Source organism: Anopheles cruzii, chromosome 2, assembly GCF_943734635.1.
Source record: "Anopheles cruzii chromosome 2, idAnoCruzAS_RS32_06, whole genome shotgun sequence".
NCBI classification, from domain to species: domain Eukaryota; kingdom Metazoa; phylum Arthropoda; class Insecta; order Diptera; family Culicidae; genus Anopheles; species Anopheles cruzii.
The window spans coordinates 10,408,375-10,426,814 of NC_069144.1; the positions used below are offsets into that span (position 1 = coordinate 10,408,375).

Sequence of the window (18,440 nt, forward strand, 5' to 3'; positions counted from 1 at the left end):
CCTTTGCCCGCCGGCCGATCTGCGTGATCGTTGTCGAGTGGTCCCCGATGAGGGCCCCCTCAAAGTACCACCGGATCCCGATCGGGAGGTCCCCGGACGGTACATTACACTGTATGGAGCCCGAATCGCCCTCATTCATGGGCTCATCCCCGAAACTGAACGGGAACACCTTGGGTGGAACTGGAAGAGGATAGTGCCGGGCAGGGATTTAGATAAGGAATGCGAGCCACAAACCCTTCACGGTGAGTTCGCTGGCCTGCTCAACCACGCCGGCCCGGTTCCGGGCCCGGCAGCTGTAGTTGCCCGCGTGATGGTCCCGTACGGACTCGATCGTAAGCGTGCTGACGCGACGGCCTGAGTGCACGATCGACACCCCGTAGTCGTTCCCCTTCGCCACGATCAGGCCACCATGGAGCCACTCTATGTCGATCGGCAGATCACCGAGCGTCACGGCGCACTGAACCGTCACGAAGCTATCGACGAACGGTGGCTCTTCTCCGAACGAGAACGGAACTATCTTCGGTAGAACTAAAGCCCCCCAGAGCGACACAGAGACCAGAGACACAGGGTTAGAGTCTAACACATGGATGCAACATGCAACATTCCAAACCCCCAGTGGGTTAGCGATCGAGGTGATCCTCGAAGAGGGGACTGTGGGATCAATGGAGGAAGTTAAGTGTTAAGGACCCTGGCTTTGACACAAACCGTTAATGATCAACTCCGCATTGGAGACCGCTTCGCCCGCCCGATTCTTCACCCGACACTCGTAGGTACCGCGGTGCTGCGGGGCGATCGAATTAATGCTGAGGGAACTCAGTTTCTCCGAGAGCTTCACCACCATCACGCCCTCGGTTTCCGACGAGATCGGCACGTTGTTGAAGTACCAACGGATCTCGATCGGCGAATCACCCTTCACCACCATACAGTTGACCGCAACACTGTCTCCCGTGTTGAGAATCTCCTCCCCAAAGTCGAACTGCATGATCGTGGGCACAACTGCGGAGGGGTGGTGGACGGGGATCGAAAGAAGAACTTAGGAGTAAAGACAAAGTACCGTTGATGACGAGGTCCGCCGATTGGACCGCTTCGCCGGCCCGATTCTTGGCGCGACATTCGTACGCTCCCCGACTGTGGGCTCCGATCGGATCGATACTCAGCGAGCTGAGCCGTTCCGAGACCCGCCCAATGAAGATGCCGTCCTCGCGCACCGGCAACTGCTTCCCGTTCCGGTACCAGCGGATCTCGAGCGGAGCGTCCCCTTTGAACACCATACAGTTGACGGCGGTGCTCTCGCCCGAGTTCAGTGGTTCCTCGCCGAAGAAGAATGGTGTGATCGAGGGCGGAACTGGAGGGAGTGGACCGGGATAGAACACTAAGTACAGACTAGAGGGGCTGGGCTAACCTAAAACCTTCAGCTGCGACGTATGACGCACTTCACCCGCCCGGTTCCGACCCAAACAGGTGTAGTTTCCGGCCTGCCGCGAGCTGACCGACTCGATCGTCAGCATGCTGACCCGGTGCCCGCTCTTGGTGATGATAACACCCGCGTCCGTGAACAGGGGCTGCCCGTTGAACGACCAGAAAATCTCGATCGGCATATCACCCTTCGTCACGGCGCAACTGACCGTCGTCATGCTTGACGTGTCGAACGGTTCGTCCCCGAAGTCAAACGGCACGATGTAGGGCACAACTAGGAGAGTTGGGGGGGTCGAAAGGAAGGATAGGGTCGTGTTCAAAAGCAAGCATTGCGGAAGTGAGTATATCGGGGCGAACCTATCACCACCAGCTGGGAACTGTGTTCGACCGTTCCGGCCCCGTTCTGAGCCGCGCAGGTATAGTTGCCGGCGTGTCGCGGTTGAACGGATTCGATCGACAGCATGCTGATCCGGTGGCCACTCTTCGTGATCAGCACACCATCGCTCGTGGCAATCCGCCGCCCATTAAAGCCCCACCCTATATCGATTGGCAGATCACCCTTCGTGACGGTACAGCTGACCGTGACGGCGCTGTAGATATCGAACGGTTCTTCCCCGAACTCGAACGGGTGAATGATGGGCAGCACTACAGGAGAGGGGGGTCATTTACGGAGGAAGGATTAACGACAGCGCTTCAACAACACAACAAACCCATCACGTTCAGTGTGGTGGCGTACTCGGCCGTGCCGGCCGCGTTGCTGGCCAAGCAACTGTAGTTCCCGGCGTGCCGTGGCTGAACCGATTCGATCGACAGCATGCTGATCCGGTGGCCACTCTTGGCGATCAGCACACCGTCACCGGTCCGGATCTGCCGATCGTTGAACAGCCACACCAGCTCGATCGGCAGATCACCCTTGGTCACCACGCAGCTGACCGTTGTGGCGCTGTAGATGTCGAACGGTTCTTCCCCGAACTCGAACGGCAGTATGATTGGCAACACTGTCGGGAAACGGAACGGAACGGGACCTGATCTCTAACTTCTGACTAGGCATCGTTAAATGGGGAATTCGAAATCGGAAGGACATTAAAAAAGCGGTCGGTCCTCCCAGGTTCTTCGGCTCACCCATCACCCGCAGCTCGGCCGAATGGCTCGCACTCCCGGCCGGGTTCTTGGCGATACAGCTGTAGTTCCCGGCGTGCCGCGGCTGTACGGATTCTATCGACAGCATGCTGACCCGCTGTCCCCCGGGTGTGATCAGCACTCCGTCGCTCGTCCGCAACCGGTACGCGTTGAAGTACCACCCGATCTCGATCGGTGAATCTCCCTTGGTCACCGCGCACGTCACCGTGACGGTGGAGTAGATATCGAACGGATCGTCCCCAAAATCGAACGGCATTATGATCGGGACCACTGGATGGGCAAGGATTTTTATGGCGGAAAGCGGGCGAAAGCGAAAACGAGGAGAGCATGAGGAGAGTTCGACTAACCCATCACTTTCAGTTCCGACGAATGCTGCGCTTGGCCGGCGCTATTTTTGGCGATACACGTGTAGTTCCCGGCGTGCCTCGGTTGGACGGACTCAATCGAGAGGAAGCTAATCTTTTGCCCACTGCTCGTGATCAGTACCCCGTCGCTGGTACGCAACCGGTACGCATTGAAGAGCCAGATCAGCTCGATCGGCGAGTCGCCCTTGGTGACGGAACACGACACCGTCACGGTGGAGTAGACATCGAACGGATCGTCCCCAAACTCGAACGGCATTATGATTGGCGTTACTTAAACACACAGAACAGACGGATGGACAGGCGAAAACTCAGAGAACCAGTAGTCGGAGGAAATGGTGTGGAGGAAGCGTAAATGTAGTGGAAGTACGGATCAGAAAGTCACTACCGATCACTTTCAGTTCCGAAGTGTGCTCCACGAACCCGGCCCGGTTCCGAGCGACACACGTGTAGTTTCCAGCGTGGCGGGGTTGTACCGACTCGATCGACAGAAAGCTTATCTTCTGCCCCCCCTTCGTGATCAGGATACCGTCTGAGGTGAAGATCTTGCTCCCGTTGAACATCCAGTTGATCTCGATCGGAGCGTCCCCCTTGGCGACCGCACAGCTCACCGTTGTGGTGCTGTGCAGGTCCGAGGGTTCCTCACCAAACTCGAACGGTAGCAGTATCGGGGGGACTTACATCGGCGTGGGGTGGACATTGGGGCAATCGTGGGGAGGAGTGGTGTAAAGAAAGCAAGGGACACAAGACACAAGTCAGTACCGATCACTCGCAATTCCGACGTGTGCTCCACGAAGCCGGCCCGGTTCCGGGCGACACACGTGTAGTTTCCGGCGTGGCGCGGCTGTACCGACTCGATCGACAGGATACTAATCTTCTGGCCACTCTTCATGATCAGCATACCGTCGTTGGTGTGTATCTTACTCCCATTAAACATCCAGTTGATCTCGATCGGAGTATCCCCTTTCGCGACCGCACAACTCACCGTCGTGGTACTTGCCATATCCGAGGGTTCCTCACCAAACTCGAACGGCAGCAGAATGGGACGCACTACATAGGGACGAAGGGGACGGGAAAGGAAACAAACGCGCTAAGCATGCACCGTATCCGAATACGCCAAACCGCGATTACCGATAACCCTCAGTTCCGAGGTGTGCTCGGCGAACCCAGCCCGGTTCCGGGCGACACATGTGTAGTTTCCGGCGTGACGCGCCTGGACCGACTCGATCGAGAGGAAACTGATCTTCTGACCCCCCTTCGTGATCAGGATACCGTCCGAGGTGAAGATTTTGCTCCCGTTGAACATCCAGTTGATCTCTATGGGAGCGTCACCCTTCGCCACAGCACAATTGACAGACGTGGTGCTCTGTACATCGGACGGCTCATCGCCAAACTCGAACGGTAGCAGTATTGGGGGGACTTAAAGGTATAAGGGGTGGACAAGGATTAAAAACGGACGCGTCTCCAATTCTGTTTACCAATCACTCGCAACTCGGACGTGTGCTCCGCGGTCCCGGCCCGGTTGCTCACCAGACAGGTGTAGTTGCCGGCGTGCCGCGGGTGCACCGAGTCGATCGACAGCATGCTAATCTTTTGGCCACTCTTCGTGATCGATATCTCGTCGCTGGCCAGGGTGCGACCCTCAAACAGCCACTCAATCTCCAGCGGTGTGTCCCCTTTCGCGACCGCACAGCTAACCATCGTGGTGCTCAGAATGTCGGCCGGCTCATCGCCGAACTCGAACGGAAGCAGGATGGGCAAGACTTTGGGGAACGGAGGGAGGAACATAAGTACAATATGATGCCATATGATCAAACCTATCACTTTCAGCTCCGAGCTGTGTTCCACGAAACCGGCCCGGTTGCGGGCCACGCACGTGTACCGGCCGGCGTGACGCGGTTGAACCGAGTCAATGTACAGGATGCTCATTTTGGGACCCGATTTTGTGATCGTCACACTTTCGCTCGCGCTCAGACTGTCCCCTTGGAACATCCAGTTGATGTCGATCGGCATGTCGCCCTTGACCACCGCACAGCTCACGGTGGACGTCGTGAGCATGTCGAACGGTTCTTCCCCGAACTCGAACGGCATTATCAACGGTTGCACTACGAGACAAGCAAAGTTGGGGGCTTCAGAAAGGGAACTTCCTTGGGAATTAATCAGGACTAATAAAGAGCGATCCCGTGCAGGCCCCCGCCGACAGTTTACCTATCACCTTCAAGTCGGCCGTATGATTCGCCTGGCCGGCCACATTCTTCGCGACGCACGTATAGTTCCCGGCGTGGCCGGCACGGACCGATTCGATCGTCAGCATGCTGATCCGCTGTCCACTCTTCGACACCAGCACGCCCGACACCGATCCGTCGGTCAACTCGCGCCCATTAAACACCCAGCCGAAGCTGAGCGGTGTGTCGCCCTTCGTGACCGCGCACTGCACGGTCGCCATGCTGAGCTCGTCGAGAGCCTCCTCGCCGAACTCGAACGGCAAAATCACTGGCAACACTTTTCGGGCAGAATCGGAAAGGGGCGGACATTAGTGAGACAAGACCCCGATACACGACACCAGATCCTGAAGCGGACAATTAAGTGGAACCAAGTGGGAAGTAAATGGAAACTAGGAAGAACTAGAAACCCTTTCACGTGGACGGGAAACGAACCAATCACTTGCAGCAGGGAGGTGTGCGTCACCTCGCCGGCCCCGTTCGCCGCGTGGCACGTGTAGTTGCCGGTGTGCCGTGAGTGGACCGATTCGATCGTCAGCATGCTGGCCTTGTGGCCACTCTTCATGATCAGCACCCCATCGTTCGTCGCGATCCGCCGCCCATTGTACAGCCAGCTAATGTCGATCGGAGTGTCACCCTTCGTCACAATGCAGCTCACCGATGCGGTGCTCCCACTGTCGAACGGTTCCTCCCCGAACTCGAACGGCAGTATGATCGGAGTGGCTGCGCAATAAGAACCCCCACGGAGTAAGGAAGGAAGAAAAAAGGAGCGGAGGACAAACTTGAGTTACGGTCGAACCTATCACCCGAAGCTGCGACGTGTGCTCGGCCGTTCCGGCCCGGTTCCGAGCACTGCATGTGTAGTTGCCGGATTGCTTCGACAGGACGGATTCAATCGACAGGATCGAGATCTTGTTGCCGTTCCGGTTAATCAGTACGCTGTCCGTCGCCGACAGCCGACGACCGTTGAACAGCCAGCTAATGTCGATCGGTGCGTCACCCTTCGTAACGATGCAACTCACCGACACCGTACTCCCGGTGTCGTACGCGTCGTCCCCAAACTCGAACGGAACAATGATCGGAACGGCTAGCGCGGAACGCGGGAAAGGCGGAAAAGGACAAACAAACCGTAGGAGTACAGTCGGACCAGAGTACCGTCTTACCCATCACCTGCAGTTCGGCCGTATGCTGGATACGGCCGGCCCCGTTCTGTGCCGAGCACGTGTAGTTACCGGCGTGACGCGACAGAACCGACTCGATCGAAAGCATACTAATTTTTCCACCACCCTTCGTGATCATGATCCCATCGGCCACGGCCAGGCGCCGCCCATTGAACGACCAGCTGATGTCGATCGGTGTGTCACCCTTCGTCACAATGCAGCTCACCGAGGCGGTGCTCCCGCTATCGAACGCGTCCTCGCCGAATTCAAACGGAAGGATAATGGGGACCACTACGAGCCGAATAGGAGACAGCGGGGATGGAATTAATTAAAAAGGATCAACGGGCCCAGTTAGCTACCGATCACTTTCAGCTCCGACGTGTGCTCGACGCTTCCGGCCGCGTTTCCGGCACGACACGTGTAGTTGCCGGCGTGATCCGGCCGGATCGATTCGATGTAGAGCATGCTCATCTTTTTGCCGAGCTGCGAAACGGTTACACCGTGGCTACCACCGACCAGTGGGTGGCCATTGAACCGCCAGCCGATCGCGATCGGCGAGTCGCCCTTCGTGACGACGCACTGAACCGAAACCGTGCTCGACGAATCGAACGAATCGTCCCCAAACTCGAACGGCATTATCTGCGGGACGGCTGGAAACGGTGTGTGTCAGTGCCCTACCTCGATCCAACCCTAGTTCCTAGTGTTACTACTCTAGTGTTCAAAGAGAGACGATGCTCGCGGAATCGGTGTGAAAAGAAGGATAAGGCGCGGCTCAAGGAAGGATATAACGACGCACAACGAAAACGAGTGGTCTACCGATCACTTTCAGCTCCGAAGTGTGCTGCGATTCTCCGGCCTTATTCCGGGCGACGCACGTGTAGTTCCCGGCGTGACGAGATTGGGTCGCTTCGATCGACAGCATGCTTATCTTTTGGCCACTCTTCATGATGATGATCCCATCGTCCGTGGAGACGCGCTGACCGTTAAACAGCCACTCGATCATGATCGGAGTGTCGCCCTTCGAGACGACGCAGTTAATCGACACCGTGTTCATCATGTCGACCGGCTCGTCCCCGAAATCGAACGGAAACACCGACGGTCCGACTTGCGAAAGAAAGCGAGGTTAGGTCGGAATAGGGGGCAGGGTGGCGTGAGGGGGAAAAATGGACATAAATCGCGCGGGACCACACCGTTCACTTGCAGCAGAGCCGTCTGCTGCACCTGGCCCGCCCGGTTCTGGGCAACGCACGTAAAGTTTCCACCGTGCTGATCGCGTACCGCCTCGATCGTAAGCACGCTCATGCGCTGGTTCGTTCGGCTGATCGTGATGCCGTCCTCGGACGCGATCCGACGATCGTTCAACTTCCAGTAGATGTCGATCGGAAAGTCACCCTTGTTTACCGTGCACGACGAAGTGACGAGGTCGTTCAGAAAAATTACATCACTCCCGAACTCGATCGGCAGCATGTGCGGAAGGACTGGATGGCGAGGGGAGATCAGAAAGGGGATGGCAAAACTGTTAATGAAACCGCCTGCGAACCATTCACGGACAGAGTGGCCGTGTGGACGGCCTGGCCAGCCCGATTCTCGGCGATGCAGCTGTAGCGGCCCGCGTGTCGATCACGGACCGACTCGATCGTGAGGAAGCTCGTCCGTTGCGTTTGGCGCGAGATCAGCACATCAGCGTCGCCGGTGGTGAGTGGGTGCCCGTTCAGCTGCCACCGGATGTCGATCGGCCCGTCACCCTTGCTGACCGTGCACGACGCCGAGACCGTGTCGAGGGAGAAAATTTCCTCACTACCAAAATCGAATGGAACAATCTGCGGGAGAACTACGGAACAGACGCCGAGTCAGGCAAGCAGAGGGCAAGAGGATCCATGGGAGCAAACGAGCGGAACGGAACGGAGTGAACGGACACTTCACGAACCATTCACCAGCAGCTGAGACACGTGTTCGGTGCTTCCGGCGTGATTCATCGCGATGCAGCTGTAGTTGCCACTGTGGCGTCCCCGCACCGATTCGATGCTGAGCGTGCTCAGCCGTGGGCTTGGCCTGCTGATAAGCACACCATCGTTCGAGTAGATTTTGTGGCCATCCAGCAGCCACACAATGTCGATCGGAAGGTCACCCTTGTTGACGGTGCAGGTCGCCGACACCATGTCCATGGCGAAGACAGCATCTTCACCGAACTCGAACGGCACGATCTGGGGCGACACTGTGAGGAGGAGGAGCAAGGGCAGTCAGCGCAGGCCATCCTTAGCTTAGATTCCGGAGATCGAGGCTGGGTGGAGTGGAAAACGTAGGCAGACACACAAAAAGCGTATTCACCGTTCACAAACAGAACCGCCGTGTATTCCACGAGGCCAGCTTGGTTCTTCGCGTGGCACGTATAGTTGCCACTGTGCCGATCCCGTACCGAGTCGATGCTGAGGGTGCTGATTCGGGCACTCGTCCGACTGACCAGCACCCCATCGTTCGTGTACAACTTCCGTGGACTGCCAGCGGAAGTCGGAAAGCTTGCGGTGAACTCCCAGCCAATCTCGATCGGCATGTCCCCCCGGTTCACGGTGCACATGGTCGAGACCATGTCGAACTGATTGATCTGCTCGTCGCCGAACCCGAACGGCACAATTTGGGGAAGAACTGGGACAGCAATCAACATCAGTCAGTTCAGTCAAATCGGATTAGTCGCACCCCACCGCATTCCCCACGAATATGTTATTTACCCACACGCAGTGCCATCACCTGGCATCCACGTGCTGTCCCCGCATATCGTAAAATATGCTGCGCACTGCACAGCGTAGGGTTAGAACATTGAACTTACCCATGACTTGAACCTCGAGCGTGCCGCGCGCCGTGTATCCTTCCGAGTTCTTCGCCACACACGTGTACGTGGCCTGGTCCGAGTTGCGCTCTACGTTTTCGATGATCAGCGTACCGTTCGGAAACACTTTCTGCTTGCGGTTGATCGGCAGCTGGCGGTTATCGCGCTCCCATACGATCGACTCGATCGGATAGCCAGCCACGGGGCACGTGACGATCAGCGTTTCCCCCGCGACGATCGCCTTCTTTTCCATCGTCCGCACGTACGGCAACCCGTACACGTTCAGCTTGGCCGAATGATCCGCCACACCGACCTTGCTGCTGGCGATACACTTGTACAGACCGCCATCGTTCGAGTGGATCGACGTAATATTGAGGTGCGAAACGACGTCCCCGTTCACCGTGACGTACTGGCCGACCTGGTACCGTTCGCTGTTCGTAATCTTCTTGCCGTCCAGCTCCCAGCCGATCTCGGGCGTCGGATTACCACCGGCAACACACTTCAGAAACACCGACGGACCCGGATGGCGCGTCTCCTCTGGGAACGCTTCGCGAATGATCGGTGGATCGACTAAAAAGCAAAAGGGTCGAGTTAACAACATTGATTATCACGCGGCAGCGAATCTACTTACATCGTCCTCCCAGCTTCAGCTCGGCGCTGGCCTGTGCACTTTCCTGGTCGTTGCGAATGAAACACTGATACATGCCCTTGTCTTCCTTTTTCACCGACTCGATGCGCAGTACGGCATCACTGTGGCCAAGCGACTTGCCGTCCTTCGTCCAGGACACCGTTTTGATCGGATTACCCGAGAACTTGCACGTGAAGACGGCCGGCCGGCCAAAGTCGACCGTTTGCGTGCGCGGCTCAATCTTGGCGGCCAGCGGTGCAGTGACGGTGAGCACCGTTTCGACGCTCTCGCCCCCGACCGAGTTGTTGACTACGCACAGATACTTTCCCGAATCGTCGACGACCGCATCCTTGATGATCAGCGTGCCGGACACTTGCTTCACTCGCTCATCCAGCACGACCGCTTTCTTCTGCTGCGTGCCTTCGATGTACTTGTACCACCTTGTTTGGGGAAGAACAGGGAGGAAAGAACGATCATTTTAACGGGGCACGGTTATGGTGACCAAACTGGGCCATAGCATTTTCCATAGTCGAAAGAAGAAACGAAAAAGAACTAACAAAAAATTAAAACAAGAAAGAGATAGAGGAAAAGAATAGAAATTTCACGAGAAACGCAATGAAAAACATAAAACGAACGAAAAAATGCGGAATGAAAGGCACAAAGAAGCCATTAGCGTGGGGAAACAGTAAGGTAACTAATCAAACTAAAACAAGCATCAAAACGACTATGGAATATAGCTGACAGCTGAGGTAAAAAGGAGTGTACTGGGAAAACATCAGCGAAAGCTTTCGGAAATCCTAAACCCCCTCATTGTACAATTACCTGTCGAAGAATGAAAGTAAGAAAAGTGCGGCATTCTAGCAAATTTTAGTTAGCAATTCTTTTACATTTTCCGATGATCGTGTCAATTAGGATGCCAAACAGTGGAAACCATCAAACGATCGCGACCAAACAGCGATTAGTCTGACCATTGCAAAATATTTATTATTAGATCTAGATTTTGACTTTTGATCTTTTTATTTCAGATCAATACGATTTGATTTATCATTTTCAATTCAATTCAAACGAACCGTGCCGTTTTTATGATTCTTTATCTTACTTTCATTACTCCATACTTACCCGTCAACGGCGACAAATATTGAAACATCGTTTATTTTGTATCTTGGGCGATTCTACTACGTTCTGATCTGAAATGTCTGCCATTCACCCACAATCCATGTTGTAGCTCTCTCTATAAGGGTTTCAGTGCAGCAATTGAAAGTCTTTTGCTTCAATTACCTAAAACTGGGCATCGGATACGATTGCCCAAGACATAAGATGGCAAAATCGTTCGCAGCCCGCACCGTCAAGTCTTGCAAATGGTGTCCGGCAATTTTGGGCGCCACACTACCAATCGGTTCTAACGGGAGAAACAGACATGTTTTTGCTGACCACAATGCGTGTTTGTACCAACATTGCCTGAAGATTTAGATAGGGTCGTTGTTGTGGAAGCTACCCGTACCCTATCGGAGTGAATTACCTGAACACAGGCATCGGGAAAGATTGGGCCAGGCAGAGCAGTGCAAAACTTGCGTTGCTTTCTACCACCATTTCCTGCAACCGGCCGCCGGATATTTTGGGGCCCACGCTACCGACAGGTTCTAAAATAATGTGGATATAAAGCATTTAAGGAACAAATTGTCGTAAACATTGCCTTCATTGTTCTGAACCGCGAACCGCGGAATAGTGTGTACCTGGCTTGTGAAGCGTGCGGTCGTAACGTAAAGCGAGCGATCAAAAGGTTCAAACATAAAGCAAACCGAAAGAAAACATGTTCCAGATGAAATAAATATGCCAACGCCAACGAGAAGCAAAGTAATCAAAAGACTGAGGTGAGATGGTGAGAACTCAACCTGAAAACGAAGCACAATCAGCAATCACCTGAACGCCGGTGTTGGAAAGGCTTGACCAAGGCAGAGTATGGCAAAGTCCTGGGCATTGCTTACACCCATTTCCTGAAGCCGATCTCCGGAAATTTTTGGGGAAACGCTGCCGACAGGCTCTGTGGTGGGAAAGAAAAAAAAAGAACAAGAACATTGTCCATAATGTTTTTGATAATCGAGTGTGTGGCGAAGGAGAGTTATTCTTGTAATATGCTTCAAAAAATTGTACCCTCCTCGAGTATTGCTCGAATAATCGATTCCGGGTGCTTCCAAAAAAGGCGCAATTTTTTCAAACGAGGAGCAGCAAATTTCGTGCATAATTTGGATGATCACCATTACTTTAGACTTTCGATATCGGGCGCCAAAACTCCTCGTGTATATCTGTGTGTATGTTTCACGTGTGCCAAGGAAGCGTCCTCCCGTCAGCCGCTTAACGCTTACCTCATGATCGGAACCGGAAACGCCTGCGCCTGGCAGAGCAACGCAAAGCTGCTGTTGGCCGGTTTTTCGAAAATACTTCCCTTCGACTCCGACGAGAACGTTGGCGGTTTGGAACCGACGGGTTCTGTCGAACGGGACCAGAAAAGTGAATAAATAATTGCTCTTCGCCAGCCTTCAGCCGAGTACGTAGATCCTCGAACTGAAAGTGGAGAATCAGTTACAACAAAGTGCGTGGATGTTGGCTATTTTAGTACACCTGGAAACAAGTCGCCTTTCCGGGCTTTACTGACGATTGAACCGGATTGATTCTGGCAGGTTCAAACCCATTTCTAAATACTAACAGAGAAGAATCCGAAGTAAGGACCGCACGAACCTCGTAATCGGCACCGGATACGCTTGCGCTTGGCAAAGCAACGCAAAATCACTACTCTTCGGCCGCCGGAAGATGCTGCCCATCGAATCGGACGAAAATGTGGGAGCTTTCGATCCGATTGGTTCTACAAGCAGAAAAACAATCGCTCATTTGACCGTGCCCTAATCAAGTCAAACAGTGAACAGTTTGCCCAAATGTTGAGAATGGTTAAGGAAGAATGCAGAGAGAGCTGGTACCTGGTAACCGGCACCGGAAACGCTTGGGCTTGACAAAACAATGCCACCGTCGAGTTGCTCGGCTTGACAAACATACTGATCTTCGAATCGGTTGAGAATGTTGGCGGTTTCGAACCGATTGGCTCTAAGAAGAAATGCGTTCGGACGATGTTCTATTACTCGCAACTAGCATGATTAATAACAGAGCTAACCGAATTGCCTGAATGTCAGAATCTTAGCGACTAATTCGACTCCCCGACCATAGTACCTGGTGATGGGAACTGGATAGGCCTGAGCTTGACAAAACAGGGCCAGCGTGCGGTTGCTGGCCTCCACGAACGAGCTACTGCGGGCAGACGTGGAAAACGATGGCGCCTTCAGACCAATAGGCTCTACGAGTTGAATATTTATGGGATCGTTTAAAATCGGCAATTCTCAAACCGACACTGGACATCAAACACAAATTGCACTGTAGTATGTTTTTCAGGGTGTTCTCGTACCTGGTGATTGGAACCGGAAAAGCCTGGGCTTGGCAAAACAGTGCAAACGTGGTGTGACTGGGATACTTGAAAGATCCACTCAGCAGAGCCGACGGAAAGGATGGTGCCTTCAAACCAATCGGTTCTAAACGGGACACAATCGGAATGGATTTTTGAGTGGATCGCGATTGATCTTAACTGAGCTAAGTACAAAACAATATTGCCCCCATGTCTGAATGTTGGTCTAGCGGTTTACCTTGTCACCGGCACGGGAAAGGCCTGTGCCTGACAGAACAGAGCAATGGTTGACGTGCTGGGCAGTTTGAACGAACTACTCAGCGCGGCCGATGGGAACGATGGAGCCTTCAGACCGATAGGTTCTGTAGGGGCGTTTAAGAGGTTGAAAATAGCGAGGAGAAACCCAATACAAACTGCCTGAACCTTGTGTGTTTACCTCGTCACCGGAACCGGGAAGCCCTGTGCTTGACACAGTAGAGCCAAACTGGAACTGCTCGGCTCGACGAATGAGCTCGTCCGGGAAGCGGAAGAAAAACTGGGCGCCTTCGAACCAATCGGTTCTAAAGATATCAAAACACATCTTAGTTCACTGTGCTGCATCCATCTCCTCTACTTCTAGTGTCAAAACAAATTGCCTCGAACAAGGACTACCCAAAATGGTGGAGGATTACCTGGTGATGGGGACGGGAAAACCTTGTGCCTGACACAGCAGCGTGAGCGTAGAGCTGGCCGGCTTCTTGTAGGAGCTAGTGCCAGAATCGGACGGGAACGTGGGAGCTTTCGATCCAATCGGTTCTTAAACAACATGAACAATCAAACACCATCAGCTCCCACACTCTGTGACCTAAACCTCCATGTACCAGTTCTAAGTATGCCTGAATTTTGGGAACGATCGGGATTACCTTGTGATGGGAACCGGATAGGCTTGCGCCTGACAAAACAGTGCCACACTAGTGTTGCTCGGTTTCATGAAGGTGAACGTTTTGGATTCGAACGAAAACGTTGGAGCCTTCGAACCGATCGGCTCTGGAAAACGAATAACGGAACACGGTGTTGGGTGGTTTCTGCCCTGACCTAACAGCCAGAATGTTGGGGAAGGGCGAGTAGTGTGTTGTCACCGGGACCGGGTACGCTTGAGCTTGACAGAAGAGCGCAATGTTCGTGTTGCTTGGCTTAACGAAGTATAGCTTTTTGTAGTCGAAACTGAACGATGGCGGCTTCGAGCCAATCGGTTCTGAAAGATACACGTTGGAATCTAGCGGTCGTCTCTTCATTCACGAAACAGACTGGCCTTTAATGGTGGGATAGATCCTGACCCTGAGTGCCTTCTTCTAAATCGTGTCCACTTATCTCAAACTGTGACCCAACTTTGTGGGAACGTACCTGCTAATCGGTACCGGATATGCTTGTGCTTGACAAAACAGCGCCAAACTGGTGCTGCTGGGTTTGTTGTACGTTATGCTCCGAGCATCGGACGGAAAAGTGGGGGCCTTAGAACCGATCGGTTCTGGAAAGGAATTCGTTACATTCTTGAGTTACGAGCCGCTGAGTGTTGGAAGTTGGATACCCTGGAACACGTCCTACGCTCAACCCCCGTAAGGAAGAAGTTTAATACACTGGATGGTCACCTGCTCCCAAGAAGGCGCTTTCGACACAACACCTACCTAGTAATAGGCACCGGAAATGCTTGAGCCTGGCAGAAAAGGGCCAAACTGTGGTTGCTTATCTTTGTGTACGATCGACTGTTCTCATCCGACGCAAACGTAGGTGCTTTCGATCCGATCGGTTCTACACATAGAAAGAGACACTGGGTTAAAAAAGAGGAACAACATTTACCGGTACACCGGAACGGGAAAAGCCTGAGCGTTACACAGCAGGGTAGGCTGCTCCCCGGCATCGGCACGCGAAACAAACAGGGCGGCATCGTTATTAAACGATGGTGCCTTGAATCCAACCGGCTCTAGTGATGTTACGAAAAGGGCCAAAGTCTTGTTAACGCCATCTCCGAATGGAAAAGAAACCGACGAATTGCTTGAACAAAGTTGGGAGAGGATACCCCATTGCATATCTGACTCGAACTCAAAGTGTTTACCTATACACCGGAACCGGAAATGCCTGTGCGTTGCACATGAGTGTCACCAGCGTGCCAATCTCCCACGCGAGGGCAAACTGCGACGCATCGTTATTGAAACTCGGCGGCTTGAAGCCCACAGGTTCTAGAGAAAGTGGACATTACAAATTACCGGGGGGATGCCACCGAGTACGAATGAAAAGCCCGAATGTTCGAATGTACCCTGGTTGGCCCTGGTGCCTACCTAAACACCGGAACGGGGTATGCCTGTGCCTGGCAGAGCAACGCCACGGTTTCGTTCCGTCGGCTATCAACATAGTTCATGGAGTGCGTAGCGAACGATGGGCCCTTACTACCAATCGGTTCTAGACAAAAAGACAATCGAATGAACTAATCGCTCCAAATAGACCTCTCCTAAAACATTGGGATAGTGTACCGGATGGGCTGCAACTTACTTGAAAATCGGTACCGGGTAAGCCTGCGCTTGACAGAGCAGCGCCACACTCGCGTTAAGGCTGACATCTAGATATGTCATAACGTTTGATCCAAACGAAGGAGCCTTACTACCAATCGGTTCTGCGATGAGGTTACAAACACACATTTCATCGCTCAGTTAGAAATGTGCTAAACGCTAAAACAATGCCTCACTGCCGGTTACTAGGGACCCCGCGCGTACACACTTACTTGAAAATCGGAACCGGAAATGCTTGAGCTTGACAGAGCAGCGCAACCGTTCCGTTGACGGCGTTTCGCACGAACGCCATTGCATCGGTCGAAAAGGAGGGAGACTTGCTACCAATTGGTTCTAGATCGGGAAACAAAACATTTTGACAAGCGACCGACCGACCGACATAGTCTACTATGATGGGCTACGAGAATGATGAGGACCTACCTAAATACGGGGGTAGGGTAACCCTGGGCTTGACATAGTAGAGCCACACTACTGTTCGCGGGTGCCACCAGGATCGTGATGACCGTAGTGGAAAATGATGGAGCCTTACTACCAATCGGTTCTACACGAAGGATTCAAAATGGCAAGCTGCTTATAATGATCGATGTAAAAGCTATGAACCCAAACTACCTGAACACTGGAACAGGGAAGGCCTGCGCCTGGCACAGTAAGGCCATGGTGGTATTAGACGGTGCCCGAATCACTGCTATTGCCTCGGACGATACCGACGGAGCCTTACTACCGATGGGTTCTAGGATGAGTTTTGGGATTTGAAAGTCACATCATGGTATCTAAGTAAGCCGTGGCAATTGATTGTCCCAAATGTTGAGCAAAGATTACCCTGAGAGAGCGCTATCGCGAGCTATACCTGAACACCGGAACCGGGAATGCTTGCGCTTGACAGGTTAGGGCGGTATCGGTCTGTTGCGCCGTTTTTACAGCCACCGTGACGGCGTCAGTGGAGAAAGAGGGCGATTTACTACCGATCGGTTCTAGACGACGAAAGAAGCAACGAATAGATCTAAGTTGAATCTGAAGAAGCTAACCTGAATGAGGCAACTGGGTACGCCTGGGCCGGGCAGAACAGAACCATCGCCGTGTTCACACGACGTTGCATCCAATTCTTTTTACTATCCTCCAACAGCACCGGAGGCTTCGCTCCGATTGGTTCTGCAAAATGTGTCCACTACTATCAGAAACACCCCTCTGATACATCAATACAAATCTACTGAATGGGGTAAGCTGCATCACGACCTGTTCTATACTAAATTTGTCTCACCTAAAGTTAGGTGCCGGAAACCCTTGAGCGAGGCACAGCAGCGCTAGGTCACTCGATGGGTCGACAAAAATGGGTTTCTGCGTCAGGGACGGTGTCTTGGGAGCGGTACTCGAGACGGGCTCTACGGAATGGTAATGTCAAATATTATATCCAGGGTCTTAAGGCAACTCATCAACCAAGCCCTAGAATGTTGGCCTAGGGCACCCCTACATTTCTTGTCTAATTAGCCCTGGAGTCAATCATCATCATTACCTAAAGACGGGCACCGGGAACGACTGTGCCGGACAGAGCATCGTCACGTTGGCGTCCCGCTGGACCAGCAGCTTTCGGCTTTCGTCGCCAGACGTCAGCCTCGGGGCCACACTACCGACCGGCTCTGAAGAAGCGACCGATGGCAAGCGTTACTTTAAACTCAAGAGTATTCCACAACCAACCAATCAAGTCTAAATGTTGGGATCGAGGTTCGCGATCGAGTATGGCTTACCGGAAGGCAGGAATCGGAAAAGATTGCGCCGGACAAAGCAGCGTGATGTTTACGGCGGACCGTTCCAGTTGCACTCGCATCGCGTCGCCGGACGTAAGGCGTGGCGCAACACTACCGATCGGTTCTGGGGGAATTGTCAAATGGGCAAAATGTATCCTGTTGTTAGGACCCACACCGGGAAAAGTAGCATCGAACCGATTGCAGTGCGTAGAAGAACGCCGTGTTTTGAAATGTGGCGCAATACTGGCAATAAAGGGCTCTAAGAGATCCAAATGATCTGTAGTCTGAAGTGACACCGGAGAAGCTCACCTAAACGAAGGCACCGGGAACGATTGCGCCGGGCAGAGCAAAGTGATGTTGTGCGAGAGCCTGATGTCCATGTTACGACTTTTGTCTCCGGTCGTCAGGCGTGGCGCAACGCTAGCGAGTGGCTCTAGACGACAAACGAAAACCCCAGATTAATGGCACGCGCGCGCGGGGCTTCATTTTACATGGGGCAACACGGTATAGGGTATCACTAGAGTCGCATGCCGCGGGTGGCCCTCTTACGCGAAGGGCCAAAGAATGGAGTAGACCTATGGAGTAACGCGCGGCAGTAACTTTACCTAAACACAGCGATCGGGTAACCCTGAGCGGAGCAGAGCAAAGCGATCGTATTTCTACGTCTTCCTTCTGCCGTGATGATCTTAGACGCGGAGGATAGCTTGGGAGCCACTCTACCAAGTGGTTCTACAAGAGAGGTAAAATGAAAAACGCATCATCCTCCATAAGTGTAGGTCTGATTGCTGGCCACCGGTGCTTCGTATGTGCGCCCATGAAAGGTGCAGTGTTAGTTGTGATCGAGCCTCAGATCAAGCACCAGAAAGTGCACATTAATTGTCCGAGTAGGGGTTCCTGACACTTCGGAACGTACTATGCCTAAGGTCGTGGGGTGTCCATAGCAAACGAGTGACAC

At 53.3% G+C, this 18,440-nt stretch overlaps 1 protein-coding gene across 1 annotated transcript in view; it reads right to left on the minus strand.

Annotated features, from left to right (window-relative positions):
* Nucleotides 1–18,440, minus strand: part of LOC128278403 (cell adhesion molecule Dscam2) — a 43,720-nt gene that overhangs the window by 12,867 nt on the left and 12,413 nt on the right. The window contains exons 5-7 of the mRNA XM_053017132.1: nt 12,116–12,239; nt 9,756–10,192; nt 9,125–9,694 (exon numbers count right to left, since the gene is read on the minus strand). Of these exons, the coding sequence (XP_052873092.1) occupies nt 9,125–9,694; nt 9,756–10,192; nt 12,116–12,239 (1,131 nt within the window). The remainder of the gene's footprint in view (nt 1–9,124; nt 9,695–9,755; nt 10,193–12,115; nt 12,240–18,440) is intronic.